The 25,265-nt window shown below is 40.7% G+C and overlaps 1 protein-coding gene across 1 annotated transcript; it reads left to right on the forward strand.

Annotated features, from left to right (window-relative positions):
• The first annotated feature begins 2,977 nt into the window (after positions 1 to 2,977).
• Positions 2,978 to 25,265, forward strand: LOC122405403 (arginine kinase). Its single transcript, XM_043410111.1, has 4 exons — positions 2,978 to 3,099; positions 22,379 to 22,739; positions 22,827 to 23,201; positions 23,362 to 25,265. The coding sequence occupies exons 2-4, from the start codon at positions 22,395 to 22,397 to the stop codon at positions 23,707 to 23,709; spliced, it is 1,068 nt and encodes a 355-aa protein (XP_043266046.1). The 5' UTR covers positions 2,978 to 3,099; positions 22,379 to 22,394; the 3' UTR covers positions 23,710 to 25,265.

Below are 25,265 nucleotides of genomic sequence, written 5' to 3' on the forward strand. Positions count from 1 at the left end.
AGCCAACGTGAAGCGTTACGTAATCCGAGACACCGGCGATTGTCCGTTACCGAGAAATGGAATCTTTTTAAGTATTTTTTACGATACCACGTGGGAAGAGTTTCGATTACGCTTTTGGGGGCTAAATTTTAATTGCAAACTTCCCCTTTCACGATTGTCGTCGACAATTCTCCTCCTCCTCCTCGAACACAATGCAACTTCGTCGAAACCAATCGATTTTCAATAAGCATTAATGTACTTACTGTCATTGACTGGCGTTTGCTGGAAACGAAATTAAAATCTGAGAGAGTCTGGACAATTCAAAAAGAATCCAACGGACATTCGAATTTTTTACATTAAATATTTTCTAACCCCTAACACACGGACTATTCTGTTTTTACCAACGTTAACGTTGAAAATGATATTTTATGATATAAATGTATTTGATGTAATTTGATAATTTTTATTTATCAATTTAATGTAATTTATCATTTTTATTTATCAATTTAATGTAATTTATCATTTTTATTTATCAATTTAATGTAATTTATAATTTTTTTTTATCGAGCCAATCGGCAATGTGGAATTTGTATTTCGATTCGGGGATGCAATTACAGTGCTTGGATAGAACAATCATTTTGGATATTCCCATTGGTCTGATAGGGAAGGTGGGTATGTAGGCTTTCGTATTGATCACCACGTTGAGGCGACCTTTAATATCCCCTCCACCGCTTTTACCTCCGCCATTGAATAGAACGAGAGGGCATTAGATGAAGGGAGGGTCGAGGGGAGTCTTGACGCGACCTACAACAACCAGAGACAGGCGCACAGCTGATTTCGTAACAGCGAAGCGACACTCCTGGAGTTCCACCGTTCTCCGGAAACGCTTCGTGACCTATATAATTTCCAGGAATCCGAGGAACGACGCGAAATTGAACCGCACGGGTACCACCGGTTTCAAAAAGTTCGCCGAACGGCACGACGCTCTGTCCATCTGCCGGGGGAAAACCGACTACGTTGCATCGACGTTCGAGAACGGCTACTTCCGGCTTGCCGGATCCGATGCTCGGCGTAGATTACAAGTTGAGAACCTTATCGATTTCAGATTTGCCAACCGACCTTGTTACCTAACGTAAATACAATTTATCTGAAACTATACGGAATCGTAATGTTTGGCCTACCGATAGCATCGAGATTCTACATTAAAATGTGGCAACATGTTTCAATATTTTCCAAAGTAACGAATTAATTGTTATTGGCGTCAGTTTTAAGGCCTCTGGAAGTACAGCGAGATGACAGAATTAAATGACTAAATACGTCCAAAGTAGATTACGTCTTTTTTTCTGCACGTTTGTTGAGTCACGATCGACCAACACGACGTCATAATCCACTAAAGAGCCTGAGGTGTGAACGTGGCATCTGTTATTTATAGATCGTTTTATTTATACTTGTGCAGCGGAGATAGGAAAATTTTATTCACAAATAACGAATACAAATTTTAGGTTCACCGTTCATTTCGCTGTTTAACAAGTCCATTAATGAATTTTAACATATTAATTAATTTATACGTGAATCCGCCATTTTTATTCGTGATACGTGAATAAAATTTACCCAGTATTGTTGTACAGGGTCTCGTTAAAATATTTTAATAAACGGAAAGAAATTGATAGCGTAGATTTAAAAATGACATTTTTGATAGCTCTTAAAATATGAAAATTCTTTGAGCATAAATCACAGCGTTTTTCGGATCAATGAACCCCGCCATTGGCTTCTTTTTGCACGAACGGTAAAAGAACGATTCCAGCATACTTTGCGAACGCTGATTCACGAGATCGGGAGCAGACCTTGTCCTCCGTTGGAGGACGCTGTGCAATCATTTGGTTCAACGTAGCATAGTTTATGCGCAGTCTAACATAAACTGCCTTTTACTACTTATATCAAGATTTCGAGAACGATCATGAACAATTTTGACTAATCTATTACTTCCTCGCGAAAAGCTCATGTTTTATTCCGAACGTATAATCACGTACATTGATACAAAAAATTTTGTCTAAAAAGAGAATGGGAAAATTTATGCAACGTTTTTCTAAGAAAATTCGTTACGATCGAATGATTATCTTTTCCTTTCGCCAAGTTCTTCGTTTCGAGGCCATTGACTTCGCAGTTACGATCGTGTAACATCGATTATCGATTGCGTATACATCGTATTATAACATCGATACAAAATTGTAGGAAATATTTAGTCTTACCTTGCCATTGCAACCGAAGCACAAAGAAATAACAGCACGCGTAATGCTATAAACATAGAACGTGGACAATTATCCTTTGTTACGAAAAAGGTCGTAATTCATAGATGTTGTAAGATATTTCGTTGTTTCGTCGTACATAGAATCGAAACACTAAGAAAATTCATGAATTTTCATGTGCCAGACGTAAAATTCATTTTACGGAATGTTCTTTGGAAAATCGAGATAACCGAATTTGACCAGCTTCTTATTTTAACAGTTCGATTATCGATAACAATCTCAAGTAATTGTTATCTCAAAATTTACTTTTAAAATCTACTTTTTATCAATCATTATTCCCGAACGTACGATCTTCTTTAATCTAACCGTTAATTCATTTATTGACAGGCACTGCTACCACCTTAAATCGGCCTTTGAAACCTACCAATCGAGAGCAATTATTTTCACGAGGTTTAGGGTTTTTGTCACAAAAATGGATTCGATTTTAGTGCTTTTTTTCCCCAGGAAAAGTCGGGTTCCAGTTCGTGTCTATTTACATCATAATTTTCGTATATCTGGCCACATTGTCCTAAGAATGCAAGGAACGGTATAATTAGGACAAACAAATGCAAAAAAGTTGAGGTAGCAACCGTGGAGTCCTCGTAGAAACAACGGAACAGAGGAACGTGGCTGGACCGCGAACCGTCCCTGGGAGAGGATCGGGGGTTGAGGGGAGGGTATGCACAAAGGAGGGATGTGATTGGCTGAGGCAGAGAGGAGAGGTTCTCGGCTGTCGCGAAGCGAGTTGATTCCGCGCCACTTCGTTTCCGACTCGTGTCTACGTACGACGTGCCCGAGGACTAATCCAGAACGCATCCTTCTTTTGTCTGCTAAGGTAAGCAAGACCATTTTCCTTTCGTCGCGAAATGCTTAATTTGCGAATCGCGTCTGTCTCACGATCAATCCCGAAGAATTTTATATCGCTGAAACGGGAAATCGACAAATATCCGGTCGATCGTTCAACGATTCCTCGAGGCGATTCTTTACAGAAAAGTTTTATCGTTCAAATATCAGAAGCACGTATCAAAGAAGCATGGAATATACGCGAAAGGATAGCGTCGCCAGTGAACGGTTGAACGGTCGATTGTTACATTGTCGGCTACACGAATCGGCATGGTTACAGTGATTTGTTCTTACCCACACGGTTTCTCGAAAATTTATTAAAGCGAGAATAACTTCCGAACAGAATTCTGCGTATTTAAGCAGTGATTCATCGTAACGTCGATCATCGATTATTACCGTTGGCGGTTGGTACGTTGCGGCGTTTAGTCGCTATGCCGGTTTATAGGTTAGAGATCAACCAGGTGGATTCGACCGGCAAAGAAACCGATTCAACTCGTTCATTTAGCTTGAATTGTGAAACAATTTCGAGGACACGATCTGTACGGTGTCCACTTCCTTTAATTAAGCAGATTTCTCACACCTTCCGTGCATAGAAAATCCTGCATGCCAAAAGATTTCGTAGCTTCGGTTATACGATGATAAATCTGTGGCAATTCGTCTTAACTGCAGAGACGTTCGTTTTCTTTTCTACCGTGGTATTAACACGACAATTAGACTTTTAAAGATTTACATAAATTGGCAGAAATATACGCCTGTAATTTATACCAAAGAATGTACGCTTAAACGACTACGGAAATTGTAATTGTGACTCATGCGATTGTACGTTTTAATGGAATCGTTAACCTAAGTACGTTTTGCGTAGAATATCTCGTATAGTCCTTAATTGACTGCGTCAAATTCAGACTCTCTGAAAAACGCGAGATGGCTTCTCTTTTGTTTCAAGCTTAGGCGTCGCCGAATAGTCGTTTCACGAATTTACAAATAATTTATTAAATTAGATTTTGATTGGAAAAAATAAGCTTTTGCTTCTGTATTGATTTTCAAATGTTTAATGCAAAGTATATATAAAAAAAGGTGTTAAAATTGGACGATTGAAAATATATTGTTCAAAATGGTTGGAAAATATGTATCAGAATATTGTCAGATTTTTTCAGCACTGTTTATCCGCATTAATATCGACCACACTTGGAGGGTTTCGGTAATACCGTATTACATCATTGTGGTTCTTCTTTCAGCACGAAACGATCATTATTTTTCATGACTATTGATTTTAACATTGTACAAGGAGATCAGTCTAACGGTTTTTAAGCGTGACAAAACTGCTTTTTTGTAGTTTAGAAAATGAACAATGTATTGAATGTACATTTGTATTTTGTTAATTCGTTTATAAATGAAAGTACAGCTGTAAAAAGAACGTGTAATCTATAGAATTGTAACGTAGATACGGACACGTATATTATCCATTGAATCGATTCTTCGTTAGCATAATAGACCGTTAGACTGATCGGTGGACGAGTGTGAATCATTCGGTTCACAATTTCCGCCAAACGTGTACACGTTAGAAAAGAAACGGACTTGCTTCCGGTTAATCCTGATTGTTACGCAATTTTTTTTACGCCCCCCGCCGTCGATTTGCCTCGATCGAGGGGAACGATTCCAATGATTTCAATATGTATCGAATATGCAAATGGCGAAGGTGCGTTGCATCGGATTTCCGTTCTAAGGATCCTGTCAAAAGTAAATTGACAGATTACGGTCAGACTACGTACAGTAAAACGAGTGGGTGCAGCCTGATTACGTAAGGCCAGGGATGCCCAGTGGTTCTCAAATTGCCAAGCTCGCAGACAAATTTCCAACGAACTTCTTCCAAGATCGAATGTCCTGCATTTATTATGATGCGGTAATCCGATGAATTTTGCACGTCAAACCGTACCCCTGATATTTCTTCTCTATATCATTCGCTATACAATCCCCACCTTCGAGACGGTTCGTTAAAATTATCTTACGAAAGCTTCTTGGCAGTAAATGTTAATTTTCACCAACAGTTTGTTACAGTACTGATATATTTTTAATGACCCCGTAAATCAGTCACGAACGGTCTCGTGACTGTAATGCTATCAGAACGGAACATAACCTCAAATTTATTTAAAGTTCCTAGTCACAGTTAAATTTCCTTCAGATCGCTTAGCAACTATTATACCTCTCAACCCGTTGACTGCCACGTCAGTTTAGGGATATTCTTCACATTTTTACAAATTATAGCACGACAAATATCGTTCACGGTCCAAATAAAATTTTAACCATCGCTGTTCGGAACTGGTTTTAACGGTCGTTGGGATTCGGGGTGGGGATGGGGAATAAAAATTTGAAGGAGTCGTTCCGAAGCCGCGAACCGATGCATCGTCGATCGAAATGTATGCGAGAAAAGGAGGCGTCTTGTTAACAAAGAAGAGTGCATCGATGCGTTTCTTAGGAGGAACCTCGTTAAGCCAGAAGACCGGAGATTCGTTTGAGCGGCGCGTGCATGCGTTATGGCGTTTGGTAATTTAAAACGGAAATTGATAGTTGGCGGTCTCCCGATCGGGGCTCTGCGTGCAAGGAACGCGTCGTCGCGTCTGCCCAGCTCTGTGTTGCGCATGCACACAATCGCAGTCGGAATGCACGCCCGTCTGCCCGCCGCTGTCGATGTGTTTTCCTTTGATCGATTCTCCGTAGCACAATGCGTACCCCGGTATCTTTCACGCGATCGCGTCCAGCTCTTAATACCACGTACCACTGAAACGAATAACGTCTTTGGGAATTAATCGATTCGAATGAATTTTTCTCGTAAAATAAAATATTGGAATTTCGAGCTAGCTGGGGAAGATCAAATTACGTCTGAGGTAGCCATTACAAGAATATTATTTATATTGAGAGAACAATAGTAATATACGTTACGATTTTTCTGAATTTTGATTTTATACGAATTGATGGAATTAATTATTTTTTTCGTCTCGATTAATTGAAATGAGCCTCGCCAGACTCGTGGCGAAAGCTTCTCGTTAAGATGGCTACCGTATTCACGCTGCGCCGGCTTGGCACTTGATTCGAATTAAAAAAAATGTTCGACCCTTTACGGACTGGCATTTTTAAGTACGATCATTAAGAGAATTTATTCGAATCGTTAAATTTGAAAATCTGAATTAATTATTTCTTATATAATTGTTCACGTTTTTCTGGCAGATCTCTAACGTGTAAAGTTAATTCGAACGCCAAGAACAACGTCGAACAACGTGTTACTTGATTCTTTAAGGCCAGATGTGGTGTGTTTGTTCGATCAACGCTGACAGCGTGTATAGCAGTTCGCCGCGATTAAAGCTATCATCTCAAGGATCGCTGATATCGATTTGCGACATCTATCTCGCTCATACGTTACACCTGTGGTATTCCACTTTTCCACGAAACACTTTTTACATTCCGTGAACATTGTATGCCTCTCTTTCCGATTCTCCATTAACGCGGAAACCTTTTACAATTTCTATTCTAGGATAATGAAATGTTAACGATAAATTTAGAGCGATTCGATCGAGCGGCGTTTATCCGATAAAATTAACTGGATTTATTTTTGTTCATTCTTTATTTAGCGAAACGTGAATTAAAAAAAAATTATTTCAATTCGAAGTATAGCGATTGCAAACACAATCTCGGATTATTGATTAACCTTGGGTGTCTACAATATTTCAGCTATTTCGAGCACTCTGGCGGTATTAAACAAAATTTTCTGCAACGCTTTGAAGGCGCGTGCTATAACGATCTGGATGGGTTCTTGCATCGCTGGCTATAATGCATGCTAATAATTCATGTTGGCTGATTTTACCTACGTCACTTCAAACTCTCCTTGACGTTAAATATGCACGCGTGAAAATGGTTTCGAATACTCTGGAATCCACGTTGGCATTAAAGCTCGTTTCCCCGAAGTTCGCGAGAAAATGGTTGCGCGACAGAAAGTTTCTTGGAATGGTGACGACGTGTTTCGTACTGCAACTCAACTCTTTCTCGTTGAGACGCCAGCACTGGAATTAGTGGTTAAATTAACGTCAATCAGCGTCCAGAGCTGGGTAAAATTTACCCAGACAAACTATTCCACATACTATTTTAAATAATAAATTCTTTACTGATCAAATAATATAATTCAAATAAAAATCAAAATTTCTGGGAATGAAACATTTTTAGAATAATCATATAATGTTTTACGAAGCAAGGTATCGCGAGACGGAGCCAAAATTAATAAATAAATAGTATTTGTGCAACTTTGTTGAAACTTATCGATCGACTAAAGTTAAATTTCGCGCGAGTACCTGACGGTAAAGTAACTTGCGTAGTCTGTCAGCAGGGGGCGCCACAAATCGTCTCTACTTCCAACTATAATCGTATATCGGTAAAATAGATCCGTGCAGATTTACACGAGAAGAATTACAAACAGCATACGCGTTAACAAATAGGTATGATTTCATTTTGGTCTCTTATTCGTTAAATACGATCGCGTTTGTCACTCTCGGATGGTACAGCGACATTCCAACGACGTAGGTAATTTATCTTCATGAACGTTGAAACCGGACACCGACCAGTTACGAGACTTAACCGACAAAAATTTGCAAGGGCGGAACTCGAGCGCCATTTTCTCGAAACGTTTTATGCTTTTCGATCGAGATAATTTCGAGAGTTGATGGAGCAAGGAATCGATCGTGTTTACTGGATGATACATTATTGTCGAATGTTCTAAATTTGAAATTTATTTTGCGTTTTTAATTGTGGTAATTAGCGTCTTTCGAACACGCGAATAGTCGAAATCGGGGTTACTCGAGCTTTCGACAATTTCTATGCAACTAGGGCAATGGCCAAGCATTCGAAGATACGTGGGGGAAGTGTGCTGTCTCGTAACGGTGTAGGAAATGAACCAGTCGGCGGATAAGTCTCGCGATACGCCGGATGCAACCGTTTCAGGCTTGCTCCGCTAATTCGTAGGAGTCGAGTCGAATTATGCGAATTCCAAGCAAACGGTACCGCCACTTCCGCGACAATCCACCGACTAAATAGTAAATTCGAAATTTCATGACACTTTAGAATCTATCACGACTCGAGTAGCCCTTATTCTTTTCATTGGATCACGAAAAATAACCAAACAAAATTTCATCCAATTTGGACAAAAATACTAGGAGTTACAGGGAAATCACAAATCCACAGATTGTGAATTTTTATATTTTAAAAGGACTCGTAAAAGTTGAAATGCAAATAAAACGATTTTCTTCTTAAATCCTATTTCCCTAACCTCATTTTCAAACGTCCATTTGCATAATCGTACGACTATTTGCTCGAAATGTTTTATCGATGAGACATTGCATAATTGATAGGTTTGTTTCCGATGCAGAGCTTACGACCGCAATACGACGTAACGTAATATTTGCCGACAAAATATCAACGGTAAATATTAGGTCTGCTCGAGTAGCGTCTGTATGATAATGTTATTTGTGAAACGGCCTTCTTTTTAAATGGACTCGACTGTTTACATTTTCGTGGAAGCCTGTGCCATAATGGCGTGTAATTCCTAACTCAGAATGCAATCACTCATTGCCAGGCTCACAACCGTGACGAAGAATCGTCCTTGGACGTTCGAAACCGAATACGAATACGAATACGAATACGCATGCGTGGGGTAACAAACTTAACCTATATCGAAATTTTTAACGCGTGAATAGATACGACCCAAAACCAACGAGTCAATTTTTTTCTTTAAAACAAATTATTTCATAATAATCTTTGACGTTAAATTGTTAAATTTATCGCTTGGGAAGTTTATAGTTTTGCAATCGCCTCGAAAATCCATCGTCTGTGGCTCCTTCGCGAATTTGTATTCCGAACGGATCCGAGTGCAAATAATGCCCGCGATGGCGCAACAGGATGTTACACGGCGAACGTTCTCGAGAGCACAGCCGAACGTGCCGTGCTCGATTTTAGATTACACGATGCGTAATCTTTCTTTCTTTCTTTTTCTGCAACCCGTCCAGAGAGTGGCAAATCGGACCGTCTGCATTATCCGCACTCGAGGTTCCCTCGTTATTCAATTACGCTCTCTCGAGAATGCCAACCGAGGCTGTTAATTAACGCCTGAAGCCATTGCACGCCCCTAATGTAGACTATTCAAATAACAACGACGGTTGGCAATTATTACGCGACTGAAAACTGTACATCTATTGATTTAAACAATTTTATATTTACTTCAAGCTTGGTACAATTATTATTATTCTTGTAGACAAAAATATATATATTTTCTACTTCGATTTCTGTCTCGAAATTAATTTGGGAAGTCGACGGTTCTTCGACGCGAATTCCAAGGGGAAAAAGTGAAGATCTTATCGTTCGTAATTTCAAGCGACGAGGAACAATCGACTGCAGGACGCTTCGTGGCTCGTGCCCGTTATCTAGGCTCGATAACGCACGCGATATATTTGGAATTACCAGAATTTTATCGCCAAGACGGCCTGGAAACTTGAGCATGCAGATCGTAATCGCTTTCGCGCGCCCCAACTTTCGTTTCTCCCTCTAACGTTCGGCATGCTCGTCTCGCGATTGTCCTCGAATTGCGTCGTGTTACGGCCGATAAAACACGTCCGAACTCCGGCGCGTGAACCAATACCGATCGAGCGTCGAATATCCCAATTAACGAGTTCGTAAACTCGGGCATAAAAAACCGTTTTTTTTATATCTTCTGCGCCGTACTTTAAATTAACAATAATTAAATTTTACGATATAGTTAAATGCTGACTTTTTAATTTTACGAATTAAATGGTTGGCGACCACCGATGATCGCGTGTCGAAGGGAGCAAATTATTATGGAAAATAACATCGTGTGATTAGTTTTGGCAGTTTCGTTATCCACCACCGACACGAAACATACCGCGAGGGGGGTGGTTCGACCTTTAATTAGCAGGGTGTAAGTCGATGAAAGAGAGATCGTGGGAGTACGATTGCCGGTTTGGCGATGGTAAAAAAAATTGCACGCGCCCGGAGCAAGGATACAAGTGGCCACAAGTTGACCAACCGAGCCAACAAAACGAAAACAATGGGAACAAAGTGTCTGCGTTTACTCTGGGCGCATGTTGCTTCTCCTCTGGCGCCCTCGTCGCTCTTTTCATCTCGTCGCCAAGTCTTTTCAGGGGAACGCGAAAAAAAACTTCCGAAGGGGCAGTGAAGAGACGAATCGTTACTCCCTGCTTTTTCACCCCGTTTGAATCTCCCTTCAACCACTGGCGTTCGGCATAATGAGCCTACTCTGTGCTTCGGGGAGTGTACCAACACCAACGATGGTGGATGTTTCCGGTTGTAATTTAACGAACAAATTATACAGTGAGAAGCCAAACCGTGGAATATTAACTTTAATATTTTATTCGATGCTTTTACTTCGAATAAAAAATATTAAACTGACTTTTTGCGAACCCAATATTTAATTCGTAAAGTTATGGTCCCGTTGACTTGTTAGCTCGTTTCGTTATTCACCTTGTATTATTAGTCGCCAATGCTACCGATTTTATCAATGATGGACGATTTAGATTTAGTTTAAATCGTTTCAAATATTATTCAATCTTCGATATGATCCTGAGAAAATCACGACTAACTTACAGCGTTATTGACGTCACTTCCGGTGGAACGGGTGCACGGATATTTTTCTAGGTGAGCCGTAAAAATGATCGATCGAAAATTTCAAACAGTAATAAAATGGCGCGTTCTACGTTCGAAGTTATTGATTTTCGAATTCGAAGTTTTGTTTCGCATTTTTTTTTTATTTTGTTTGTCACGGAAAGTCTGGCCTTCGGTGAAATTATATTGTTTTATCAGTATTCGGTTCTATAGGATATGGCGAAACTTAATTATCGGCATGAATGGTTGATTTCGCGTCAGATGCAATTTGTTCCGGTGCAAACAGTAGTTAGTTTTTCGGTTATACAGAGATTTTATACACCAAAATAAGACGAAAATCAAGAATATTAATTTGTTAATGGAGGCTTTGTTAAAATGTTACTAAAGTTCCGCCCGTACCGAATTTTTTTCTAGAAAGTGGGTAGGATTTCAGGGGTAGATCTATTCACCAAAAATTATTGTAATTGACCCCTACAACCGAAAATAATTTTTCCAGAATGATTTGAAATTTTTTAATTTTGTCGAAAAATTTCACACCTTCTCGAATTTTTTTCTCGAAAGTAGATAGTATTTCGAGGGTATATCTAATGACCAAAAATGCTTGTAATTGACCCCTGTAGCTAAATATAATTTTTTTAGTAAGATTTGAAATTTTTTAATTTCGTCTAAAATTTTCAGTAACTCGAATTTTTTTCTCGAAAGTGGGTAGGATTTCAGGGGTAGGTCTATTCACAAAAAATTATTGTAATTGATCCCCGCAACCGAAAATAATTTTTCCAGAACGATTTGAAATTTTTTTTTTTCGCCGAAAAATGTCACACCTTCTCGAATTTTTTTCTCAAAAGTGGGTAGGATTTCGAGGGTATGTATAATGACCAAAAATGCTTGTAATACACCCCTGTAACTAAATATAATTTTTTTAGTATGATTTTAAATATTTTAATTTAATTTACATAACTATTTAACGTTCGTACTATAATATGTTTGCATATTGTAAATATATTGTAAAAATATCGTTGAATTATTTTTTAATTTCACTTATAGAGCCTCGAGGATCCATTAATATATAATTTATCATTTATATTTCATTAATTAAATGTCATAAATGTAAGAACGAAATAACTTTCGTGTACGTGAGTTTCCAGGCATACGTAGTAATGCGCCATCAACTCTCCAAAGTACTCCTAGACGGAGTCATTTATTAAGGCTCTCCTGGTATTGGTTTTCGTCGTCGTTGCTTTCCAAAAGTTCCATTCATCAAAATCGCATGGTACGATATACCGTTGAAAATGGTCGCCGGGGTCTGAAGAGTATCGCGAATTGAAAATATACGCTTCATATTTGAACGCGTAGGATTGTTACCAAATGTTTGCACAGCGCGAGTGGGGCTTTCAAACAATCGTTCCTCCCGCTCGAATTCGCGACCCTTTTAATTATTCCGAGCAGTGCGTTCGCGATTGCAACATATATAAATTGTTCCTTTCGCGCTGATTATTACAATTATTGATTTTTCCCGTGACTGCGCCTCGAAGCTTGTTAGTTTATTTCATCGAAATCCTCGATACTTGCTCGGGCGTAAATATATTACGTTTCGTAAAACAATTATCATTTCGATCTTCGACGATACATCGAGTATCGACGAGATAAAAAAAAGATCGATGGTAGAAAACTAAGCGGGAGGAACGTTTCGACAAGTCGAAGAAAGTGGCGCCGTTTCCTTGCGATCGAGTCGTCCCCGCTGAATTCGAGTTCCCCTAATCTCGATCTAGAATTTCTCGATACACCGGTTCTGCAGTTTCCCGATCGCCGTGAAAAATTTAGAAAGTCTCCGGCCACACGAGGCTCGCTAGAAATCGCGGAAACGTTCGGACGACTAACGGGATGGGGGAAAGAGAACGAAATCGAACAACATCGAATATGCAACATTGTCTCCGATACGCACGATGACGTGTCACGGCTCGAGAAATTTCTACGACTACCCGTCGCGCGGCAAGACCGACAGTTGCGACCTAACCTAAAATTGCGCGCGGTCCTGCCGGAACGAATCGTCAAAAATATTTCGTGCTGCGAATGATCAAGTAGCGCAGACCCTATCGAGCACTTCCCGATCGCCATTGACGCGAACAATATTCGAAACATTACGGGGGGAGGGGTGGTCGTGTTAAACGTCATACGTTTTGTGGTGGTGGGGGGGGACCGAAAACTGCGACGATTGCGTGCGATTTTCCACGCACACGCAACGAGCGCGGAGGCTGGCGGCTGGTGTGGGTGTAGGTGCGTGCTATCGACCGGGTATCCTTCCGTGCTGGACGCCGGTGTGCCCCACCCTGAACAGAGCCGGCGAAAGAAGGAGAGAGCGATACGTCCGTGGGTCCGACGAGGACGACGCGTGTCGGGAGCGAGTCGAACGAACGACACGTAGCCGGGACGCGCGTCGAGCGCGAGAACAAAAGGGACAGACACCGCGGGAAACGTCGGGGAAAAAACGGCGGATGGGCCTGGACGTGAAATAAGAGCGAAGCCGGGAATCTTTCCGGGCAAAAAGAACGGTGATAGGGATCCGCGGAGACGGCGGAGAAAGTCCGTGGAACGACAGGAGCGGTGAAGAGAGAGGCGAACGGGGCGATCCGAAGAGATGAAAGTGAACGAGACGGAGAATCGTCGGTGAGAGGGGGGCGCGGGGTGGTTGGGAGGGGTGGCGGTGGGTGAGAGAGACGGGGCGGGGAGGGAAAGAGACAGGGCAAGAGAGAGATCACGGCACGCAGAAATGCCTCCTGCTTAGTGATAGCGTAGAGACTGTAGTGTTCGCATCTCACACACGGCACGCTGGAAGGTTTTCAACGGCGACGGTAACGCGGCGAAGGAAAGTTCGATTTCGCGGCGACGATAATTGGTCACGGGTTAGGACGCACTCCGGCAGACGCGTTACGCGCGCACAGGACGCCGTACAAGCCACACGCACAAAGGAGAGACCAGGAGCACACGCACCCGGCGTTGGCGGACTCAAAGGACACACGCGAGATAAATAAAGAAGGGGCTATCGTACGTCTCGTGCGAGCGACGGAAAAAAAGAAACTGTCCTCGAGGTGCTTGCGAACACGCGCACGCACCGTTCCCCGGCCACTGAGATTTTTCCACGGTGTTTTTTCCAACGGTGATATTATCCCCCAATCGTCGATACATTTTATTCCCGTTTTCAAAACGGTGAGTGCACGAGGGAAGGAATAGTCGTTTCGCGTCGCATCGGCTGATTCTTAATGAATATCTTTTATTATTATTTTTATCGGTAGATCGTTGCATTTTCTACCAGGAGGTTCCGTTACAACGTGGTCGATATTGATTGACGGCCGCTGGCGTGTTTCCTGGGATACACGCGCTGTTCGTTTTTATTTTCACCCGCGGAACAGTAAAGACAGTAATAATAGCGCGCGTCGCATTGATCGCGATTGTCCGCTCGCACGACGGTTTCACCTGTTCGTGGGATTCGTTTCCCTTTTTTTACTTCGATTCGTTCTCAGTTTCGTTGCATTCGTCGGACACGGATCGACGATCGTGCAGACGTGAATAATCAATTTCCCGATCAACCGTGTCGAGGGAAACGAGCGCCTTGCCGGGCACTTGGGTACTACGCTAGTCAGCCGGTGCTACCGAAACTACGCTGCTCGAAAACAATTTGAGGATTTAACGTGTACGTTGGGAATAATAATATTAAAAGATATTGGATTTTAAATATACACATTCGATAGAATATTTTAGAATTACCTGGGAATAGAGCTCGTATTAAAATCAATGACATTGGATATAGAGTGGTAACGAAACATTTATTATTTTGATTTTAGTCAACATAGAAACATATATAGGGACTACTATCTTGTTCCCTTTTTCTTCGTGATTTTGACAGTGTTCGCGATCCTCGAATTGTTCCTAGCAGCGTGAATGAAAGAAAAGGAAGGAAATCGACGATCGGGCTTTTTAAAAATTGGTCAGACAGGTTAATATCACTGATCTCGACGATCCACCCCTTCCCTAGCCACCTCATCGACGGACGTAAACGAAATTCCGAACGAGGATATCCCGCGAAGGGGAACGAAAGTGCTATTGTTTTGCCAGACTGATCTTCGAGCAGGGGTAAAAGCCACCCCCGTGCGGCACAAGGACGACCGGAAGTGCTACGGAATAGACAGGAGCCCGCGCGTGTTACACGAGGAGAACACGCTTTCGTTTTCCGTCCATCTTGCGTCGCGAAGCGTCGACTCCGCGAACACGAGTCCTGGGTCGAGGACCATCCCCCGTGGAACTTCCGGTGTCGCGGGTTGTGTGTCGGGGGTTAGGTGAGAAGGCAGCCGCGAGAGACCCCGAGAAATAAGTGAAGTCGTTTGTCGGAAGCGAACCCAAACGGGTGGTTCACGCTCTCGAAATCCCTCTCTTCCTGTCTCTCTCACCCGGGGCGTCGTCGTCGTCGTCGTCGTCGTCATGGGCGGATGTACTTCGAAGGGTACCACCTCGAGCGACGAGTACGTATCCGCCAGGAAAATATGTGTGTGTATGTCGACGCGTTTCTGACGCGTGTCAGGGTACTTAGCTAATTTCTCAAAAATCATGCAAGAATTTCTTTCTTTTTTAACGCTAGATTTATGGAACTCGGCAATTCGACGGGTGCGCTATCTATGAAACGACTTATTTTGTCATTTGTAATAATGACACTCTACTTTTTAATGCATTTTATTTTTTTAAATTTTTTGTGACTTTTATCAAAGTGTACAGGATGTTCGGTCATCTCTGCGAAAAATTTTAATGGAAGATTCTGGAGGCCAAACTAAGACCAAAATCAAGAATGCTAACTTGTTGATGGAGGCTCCGTTAAAAAGTTATTAAAAAATTAAATCTCCGTTCTTACTGAATTTTTTTCTAAAAAGAGGGTGGGATTTCGGGGGTAGATCTATTCATAAAAAATGATTGTTATTAACCCCCGCAACCGAAAATAATTTTTCCAGAACGATTTGAAATTTTTGAATTTTGTCGAAAAATTTCACATTTTCTAGAATTTTTTTCTCGAAAGTGGGTAGGATTTCGAGGGTATGTCTAATGACAAAAAATGCTTATAATAGACCCCTATAACTAAATATAATTTTTGTAGTATGATTAAAAATTTTTGAATTTCGCCTAAAATTTTCAGTACCTACTCGAATTTTTTTCTCGAAAGTGGGTAGGATTTCGAGGGTATCTCTAATGACCAAAAATGCTTATAATAGACCCTTATAACTAAATATAATTTTTCCAAAACGATTTGAAATTTTTCAATTTAATTGTTAATAACTTTTTAACGAAGCCTCCATCAACAAATTAGTATTCTTGATTTTCGACTTATTTTGGCCTCTAGAATCTCCCATTAAAATTTTTCCCAGGGTTGACTGAACACCCTGTATAAACGACTTCATAGTGATCTTTTTTTTTATCTTTATTGAATACAAATAATTATTTCAAGCTTTATAAACAGAATAAGTAAATTAAATGATATTTAAACACTTGGAAACACTTGCACAAAATGGATAAGAGCAGTATTTTTATTTTTATTCGTTTTGTACGTGTTCCCTGTATTAATAAGTCCATAAATGCATAAACTTTTATGCTGTACTAATTAGGAATTAGAGAGAGAGTGAACTGCTCAGTTACGTATAAGTACATCAGGTCAGACATCTGTGGAATGCATAATTGTCACGGTGTACTGGATTGGAAATGTGTAAAATTACAGAGTAGCATAAGTAGAGCATGTGATATTTAGAATTTGAGGTTCAAGTGCGATTAGGTTTGAATTCGAAGCTTATACATGAACTGTTTAATTGGATTGTGTTTCCTGCAACTTCGTTCTATTATCGATTATGTATTGTGCTTATTCCTGAACAATAACTAGCAGTTGCAACGACTATTGTTTTAAGTTCACAGCGGAGGTCGTTATTGTAAGCTTCAACCTGCTAGTTAAAACTTTCAGAATCTGTTATCGAACTCCAAAGTTTCCCTTGGATCGTTGTCATTTAGAATTTGATGAGCGCCATCTATGCGTGATAGTACGTAAATTAATTGTTCATTTGTTTCCATCCATCGTTGAAACATGACCACAGATATGCATTAAAATTTACTCTTTAAATTATTTAAATTACAATTTATTATCTTTCAGTATTTAAACTTTGAGACTGTTGACACAATTTGATATTAATTGTTTATCTCTGAGCCGCTTTAGTAATCAGATTAGAACTGTTTTCTGCAATATCTTATCAATCGAACATTTAGTATCTTTTTCAAATTAATCTGAAGGAGTTTCATAAACTATAAAGAATCAGTAGATATTGATGTTTGTTATTTAAGTGTATAATACTTGTCAGATAGCAGTAATTTTTCATTATATCACGCGCGTGTTTATTCTTACCTCATTTTTCTATAATATTGTCTTGTTCACCGAATATTAAATTCGATGGGCTCAGAATTTGTTGAATTAATTAATTAAAACAGGTCAATTAATTAATAAAATTTATTAATAAAATTAATTGACCTGTTTGGATTGAAAAACTAGACAGTATTATTACTGGTAACAAACAGTAACAATAAATATAGATGCATCGTTTAGAATTCGATTCTCATCGTCGGCCATCGAACCATTAATTGAATCAGAACTGCTTCCTGCAACTTCGTTCTGTTAATCCAGTACATATCGAGTGTAGAATTTCTGGTCTCTTAACTTAAACGTATGGGAGCCTCGACGAGTGTGTACCCAGCATTTATAGTAACTAGGGACCACCCCTGTTACTTAACACAAAAGGGTTAGCCCTTCGCCCTTACGGTAGGGTGGCGGACGGGAAGCAGGTCACCTGAAAAATTTTATTTGCATTTCACACGACGCATCAAACTCTGCTCGACTTCACCCTTGCTGTTACTGCTGACGCATATTCTCGTTAAAAAAAAAAGACGATGTATCGATAACTATCGATCAATGTTCACATTAAGTTAATTAAACTTGGAAGAAACTCTACGTTTCTGATTTATAGATTTTTGCAAAAAGAAACCCCCCAAATATGATACTTGTTTTTTAACGAATTTTAGGGTGCTTCTTATACAAGGGTGTTCAGTCAACCATGGGAAAAATTTTAATGGGAGATTCTAGAGGCCAAAATAAGACGAAAATCAAGAATATTAATTTGTTGATTGAGGCTTTGTTAAAAAGTTATTAACGTTTAAAGTTCCGCCTTTACTGAATTTTTTTCTCGAAAGTGGGTAGGATTTCGGGGGTATGTCTATTCACCAAAAATGATTGTAATTGACCCCCGCAATCGAAAATAATTTTTCCAAAACGATTTAGAATTTTTTAATTTTATCGAAAAATTTCACACCTTCCCGAATTTTTTTCTCGAAAGTGGGTAGGATTTGGGGGGTATGTCTGTTCACCAAAAATGATTGTAATTGACCCCCGCAATCGAAAATAATTTTTCCAAAACGATTTGAAATTTTTTAATTTTGTCGAAAAATTTCACACCTACCCGAATTTTTTCTCAAAAGTGGGTAGGATTTCGAGTATATGTCTAATGACCAAAAATGCTTGTAATAGACCCCTGTGACTAAATATAATTTTTTTAGTATGATTTGAAATTTTTTAATTTTGTCGAAAAATTTCACATTTTCTAGAATTTTTTTGTCGAAAGTGGGTAGGATTTCGAGGGTATGTATAATGACCAAAAATGCTTATAATTGACCCCTGCAACCAAAAATAATTTTTCCAGAACGATTTGAAATTTTCCAATTTAATTGTTAATAACTTTTTAACGGAGCCTCCATCAACAAATTGATATTCTTGATTTTCGTCTTATTGTGGCCTCTAGAATCCCCCATTAAAATTTTTCCCATGGTTGTCCGGACACTCTGTATATTTAATATTTAATTACAATTATTCATTAAAAGCTTAGAGCATTATTGTTTACTCATGTCAGTGTTCTTTGTACAAGGCACGTCGTAACTCAACAAAAAAAAAAGAATCTAGGGACTTTTTACCCCCTCTGAGTCACGTAAAAAAATTCTGTAACTATGCACGATAAAAAGGAACAACTCGATCGAATGTTATTTAATTCGATAAAAGTTATTTAAATGACAAAAGAATAATATCTTTAAAAAATTGGTTTTTGAAGAAGGTTGTAACACTTTATTTGGAACAGATTATGTATCTTTCCTAACCTCTACGCTCGATAGAGAACTCTCTGAATGGTCGCCTGTTCGACGTCGATTCTCGCTGAGCCACGAATAAATCCAGCAGGAACCTCGAACGCGATGAGATCGTATCCTGGTGCTCGACGTCGAGTGACTCTTCTTTGCGATTAACGTCCGCCTGAGTTCCTCGTCGCACGCATAGCGAGAAAGCAAAAGAGAGAAAGAGTAAGAAAGAGAGAGAGAACCGAGCGTAACAGTTGGTGTCGCTTATAAATAAACGCCATAACCCGGGGCGATAATCGGAGACATAATCGGCGCACAATCGTCGACAATGGGCATATGTACGTCGTTGGGCTTTTGCGAGTCGACGGATGACGAGACGGCCGTCGAGGACGACGAGTACGTATTGGCACACATTGGCTCTCTGTTTAAAAAACCAAAAAGCAACGGTGGTTGTCCACGAATTGCAATTTTGCTCGAGCTCAACTACCCGTCACAACGAATGACTATAACGATAGTAATTTCAGCGTGCAAAACTGCACAAGAGACGCCTAACCTCTTAATGCAGTTAACGAAAAATATTTTTTTGTCATTTATCCCCTTTTGGGTTCCATGAGCGCTCTATAAGCGATACGAACGGATACGACTACGGAATTTCTGCACAGAATGTATGATCCCGGCTAGCAGGACTCGATTGACGATCGAAATTTTTTATCGAGAGAGAGAGAGAGAGAGAGTTGACCAAGAAGCTACAAGAATCCATTTCTCTATAGTCGTAAACTCGATGGTGGATGCGTGTTTGGCTTCGAACAAACGCTGGTCCCGGTACAGACGTTCCTTTCAATGCGTGTTTTTATTCCAACTCCCGTAACAAGAAGTTACTATTTTTTTGTTGAGTTCGAGCGAAGCACTCTTGTGTACTTGTCTCTCAATAAGCGCACCAACGATGAGACACACGCCTTGCATCACTGCACGACTGCTCGGAACATTTAAACGTTGAAGAAACTACTCGTTGGAATTGTTACTCTACCGAGAATGGCATTTCTGCCGTTTCTGCGATCGAAATATTCGAGACTAAATTTTAATACGGCAGTACCTCGATTATTGCTGGAAACGAGGTCTGAGAATGTTTGCAATAATCGAGGTAACCGATCCAGTGACCAGTAGCTCTCCACAGCCTGTACACCTAACCTCTCGTTGCCTAGCAACCGTCCTCTCCACTTGTTGTTCCACTGTACTTCGAGAATTCTGTGTGCACTGATCTAGTATCTGAATATTATTCCAAAATATGTGTTTGTATTCACGTTTTAAATAAATCTATATTTTCTTCAATTTTTCTTTCGATAAAGAGGTAATTATCGGGTGCAAAGGGTTAAATTTACGTTTGAACATCGCTATTCCAAAACCGTCATATTTCTCGACGCCATATTGAATTGGTCGAAAATCGATGTTCCTTATCGACCGTGTTTGTATTCACATTTTAGATAAATCTATATTTTCTTTCGATAAAGATATAAATTATCGGGTGCAAAGGGTTAAATTTACATTGAACATCGCCATTCCAAAACCGCCATATGCATTTCTGCCCGCCATGTTTCTCGCCGCCATATTGTTCTGGTCGAAAGTCGATGTTCCTCATCGACCGTGTTTCTATTCACATTTTAGATAAATCTCTATTTTCTTCAATTTTTCTCTCGATAAAGAAATAATAATCGAGTGCAAAGGGTTAAATCTACGTTGAACATCGCCATTCCAAAACCGCCATATGCATTTCTGCCCGCCATATCGTTCTGGTCGAAAGTCGATGTTCCTTATCGACCGTGATTGTATTCACATTTTAGATAAATCTATATTTTCTTCAATTTTTCTCTCAATAAAGAAATAATAATCGGGTGCAAAGGGTTAAATTTACATCGAACATCGCCATTCCAAAACCGCCATATGCATTTCTGCCCGCCATGTTTCTCGCCGCCATATTGTCCTGGTCGAAAGTCGACGTTCCTTATCGCCCGTGTTCGTCCCGTCGGACACGGTCGTCGATCGCTCGTAGCGACACACGTGAATAAGAAATGAATCCTTTCGTGAAGCACGCACGAGGAAACGCGGAGAAAAAGCACGTGTCTCTAAGGGCCGTTGGTCCACCAGTCTCGACTCGATCGTTCGTGGACTGATACTCGATGTTCGGACCGTGCAAGCTCATAAATGTCCTCTGCGCCTCGAGGGAAGCCCTAACACGACCTTTGGCCCGTTATCCTGACCATTGTATCATTCGACCGCCTCTCAGGCTGCTCAAAACGTGAGTAACGCAATAAAACTACCCAATTCGTCGACCAATCTTCCACGAACGATAAACTGTACCAAGAGAGACGGAGAACCTCTCTGTCCACCAAAAATAATTCCGTTAATTTCAAACGCCAGAACGCCACGACTGGCGTGCAATAAATACATTAAAAAACGACGAGAAACATCCCGAAGAGTCATTTTCAAACAAGACGTTGATTCGTCTTTACGATTGCGACGACTCGTCACGTTGCAATCGCGAAAACAGTTTGATCCCCGCACGTAATTAAACCGTGCTCGCGCGTATCGTAAAACATACAAGTCGAAAGAATTTCTTATTTTTGCACGACATTGAATCCGTTAAGTAGCGATACTATATCGATTTACTAAATCCTAATAAAATCCTCGTGAAACGTTGTTCCATTGTAATAACTCGTAATCGTCACCATTATCGTCGATAATCTATTATACATAACGCGGGACAAACAAACGCGTAACACTCGAGATAAGGTTTCTCGATAAAGATTCCAGCGAATTCGCCACAGATAGCACCGCGTTCGCCAGTCGCTCAGATCTATTTTCTGCACCTTGTCACGATGACAGCCATTAGCTTCGTTACGTGTCGACGGACTTATTTAATCCTTACTTTAGGAATATCCTTGTTACTCGCTTATCTCTTGTAAGAAACACGATAACAGTCATATCCAATTGTTCAAACTTGAGCACGATATACAATATTTATTCTCAGTTTCGACGAATCAGATTTACAGTAAAAGAAATAAACCCTTTGCACTCAGAAATTTAAAAATTAAAGAATTTCAACCTTCCAACAGAATGGGGATCCTTAATATATATATCAAATCACGGTTATTTTATTTTTAAACCTCTTTTTAAATTAATATTTTAAACTTGAAAAACTTATACAAAAGTTTGAGTCAAAGTATGAAAGACTGAAGGACACAAACCTATATATATTTTTTAAAGCAGTCAAATCAATAAGTAACCATGCAAATAGATCATCACTTTCAAGAAAAGTACAATTTTCCATCACAAAGTGTTGTTCTTGATGTTCTAGATGCCTTAGTTGAACAATTCCTTACTAATGGTTTCTATTCTTTTTTTTCCAGCAAGAAAACTAGCAATATGGTTGACCAGGCTGTTCTGGACAAGCTTGAGGCTGGCTTCAGCAAATTGGCCGCCTCCGACAGCAAGTCTCTGCTGAAGAAGTATCTGACGAAGGAGGTCTTCGATCAACTCAAGACGAAGAAGACTTCCTTTGGTTCCACTCTTCTCGACGTGATCCAGTCTGGTGTTGAGAACCTGGACTCCGGCGTCGGTATCTACGCCCCTGACGCTGAGTCTTACACAGTTTTCGCTGACCTCTTCGACCCCATCATCGAGGACTACCACAGTGGCTTCAAGAAGACCGACAAGCACCCACCGAAAGATTTTGGCGACGTCGACACTCTTGGAAACCTCGACCCTGCTGTAAGTGTCCAAAAGCATTCATACCATTCTTACAGTAGAAAAGATCATTTCTATATAAAAATACTAACTTGTGATTCGTTCTTTTAGGCTGAATTTGTGGTCTCCACTCGTGTGAGATGCGGACGTTCCATGGAAGGCTATCCATTCAACCCCTGCTTGACCGAGGCTCAGTACAAGGAGATGGAAGACAAGGTATCCGCCACTCTGTCTGGTCTGGAGGGCGAGCTGAAAGGGACCTTCTATCCCTTGACCGGCATGAGCAAAGAGGTCCAGCAGAAGCTGATCGACGACCACTTCCTCTTCAAGGAGGGCGATCGCTTCTTGCAGGCCGCCAACGCCTGCCGTTTCTGGCCCACTGGCCGTGGTATTTTCCACAACGATGACAAGACTTTCTTGGTATGGTGCAACGAGGAGGATCATCTCCGTATCATCTCCATGCAGATGGGCGGTGATCTTGGACAGGTGAATACATGAAACAAGGACACAATGATAGAAGAATAATTACAATCGTACTCTTTCTTCTTTCCTGTATTTCCTAGCACTATCGACTTTGTAACAACACCGTTTATCATCCACGATAGTACTCTAGAACAGAAATTATATGTTACGTGTCGTTTTCCAGGTGTACCGCCGTCTGGTGTCCGCCGTGAACGAGATCGAGAAACGGGTTCCGTTCTCTCACAACGACCGTCTTGGTTTCCTGACGTTCTGCCCGACGAACCTGGGCACCACTGTGCGCGCCTCCGTGCACATCAAGGTGCCGAAGCTGGCCGCGAACAGGGAAAAGCTCGAGGAGATCGCGTCCAAGTTCAACCTCCAGGTGCGCGGTACTCGCGGCGAGCACACCGAGGCCGAGGGCGGCATCTACGATATTTCCAACAAGCGACGTCTCGGTCTCACCGAGTACCAGGCTGTGAAGGAGATGCACGACGGGATCGCCGAGCTGATCAAGATCGAGAAGGAACTCTAAAGCGCGCCAGCAATAACCGACACCACGACCATCTCCCCCTTCCCAATTCGCCCTTTAGACGTTCTTGACGCATCGAGGACCCACTTCTTGGACAAACGAACCGGACGAAGATCCTCCGGTTGTTCACGCTGAGCGAGAAAACGTCTCTCGAAATATTCTAAGAATGCTCGAGAGTACCCACAGTCGTTAGAACGACAATCGCGTTCGTTGACGTGAAATTGTCAGAAAGAATTGTGTTCTAAATAATAAAGGAGAAAGAAAACGATATCCGAAAGAGGGCATTTTCGATCCACGTGAATCGCGTGGAGTTAAAAAGAAAGAGATAGAGGAAACCACGTTGCCCATAAGATTTTAGACGCCATGTTATTCTCGTCCTCGATGTGCTAAGACCTTGTGCAGCTACAAGCGGGTCCTTAGAGTTTGAAACAGACGATGGGGGAGGCCCGTCCGCGTCGAGAAGGTTCGGGAATCGAGTCGGAAGATCAGAAGTAAGATATTTTGAGTTGCCAAAAGTATGGAACTTGACAGCGGACGGTTGCTCCTCGCCCTCGTCTCTTGTATCTTCGCCGATCTTTTCCCCTTTACACGCGTTATGATTACTACTATTATTATTATTATTATTATTATCGTTATTATTAATATTATTATTATTATTGTCTCTTATGTTGACTCAACAAGTTCCTTCCTATTGATCCGTATGATTAAAATAAAAAAAAACACGCAAAGAGAAGAGAAAAATGCGAAGTAGCTTTGTATTACACACGGTAATGCAACGCGTATTATATATGTTTAACAGTATTTTGATTTCGTTTCACCCTGTTTTTTTTCTAAGGACATGTAATCCAACATGTAGAAAATACACGCAGTATTCTTTCATTTCTCTATTCTTATCGTTTCTTCTTGCTCCCTTCAACTTTTTGTGCCGTTCGTGTTTATTGGTCGTTTAGGTTTCTTGTCTGCACCCAACCCTCGACATTGTGATCGTCCTCGAAGAAAAAAAAAAAAAAAAAAAAATGGAAACTAACGTTGTGTAAGGTTTGCGTTGGTCAATGGTCGTTAGACTGCTTGACGCATCGATGAAGTTTTGGATTTTTGTACTGTTTCACGGAAGTCGAGTCGGTCCTTTTTTTACCGGTTTGGAGCTTTCTGCTCTCGGGAGGACTCATTGAATATTAACTATAAATGGCAGGGAAAAATTTGTATCAACGAAGAGAAGCGATAGACGCTTCGTGATTTGAATTGCTCGACCTTTGATCGCGCGAGTGAACGTCTGGGCTACCGCCGCTTTGAAACTTGTAAAACTTTGTAGATTCTCGGTAATAATTTGACGAAAATGTTTGGTTAAAGTCATCTTGCGAAAATGGATCTTGCTCTGTTGCGATAAGAATTTTTCCCTTATGGTGGGCGTCACGTAAATTCAACAGCTGTGACACGATAGACCTTTAACCTTTAACCTTGAAGTATAATTCAAATAATTGAATCCGATACACGATACGTTGACGGAGACATTCGCGAGTGTCCCGGTGTCCGATGGTCGTTTTCTAGTTTGTACGAAA

This window comes from Colletes gigas, unplaced genomic scaffold (genome assembly GCF_013123115.1).
Source record: "Colletes gigas isolate AHSC1104 unplaced genomic scaffold, ASM1312311v1 Colletes_gigas_Sc00004, whole genome shotgun sequence".
NCBI lineage: Eukaryota > Metazoa > Arthropoda > Insecta > Hymenoptera > Colletidae > Colletes > Colletes gigas.

Bases quoted from the DNA above. Each gene is read 5' to 3' on its own strand.
- LOC122405403 (XM_043410111.1), top strand. From the start codon at position 22,395: ATGGTTGACCAGGCTGTTCTGGACAAGCTTGAGGCTGGCTTCAGCAAA. The intron at 22,740-22,826 runs GTAAGTGTCCAA...TCGTTCTTTTAG, and splicing joins TTGGAAACCTCGACCCTGCT to GCTGAATTTGTGGTCTCCAC. The intron at 23,202-23,361 runs GTGAATACATGA...GTCGTTTTCCAG, and splicing joins TGGGCGGTGATCTTGGACAG to GTGTACCGCCGTCTGGTGTC.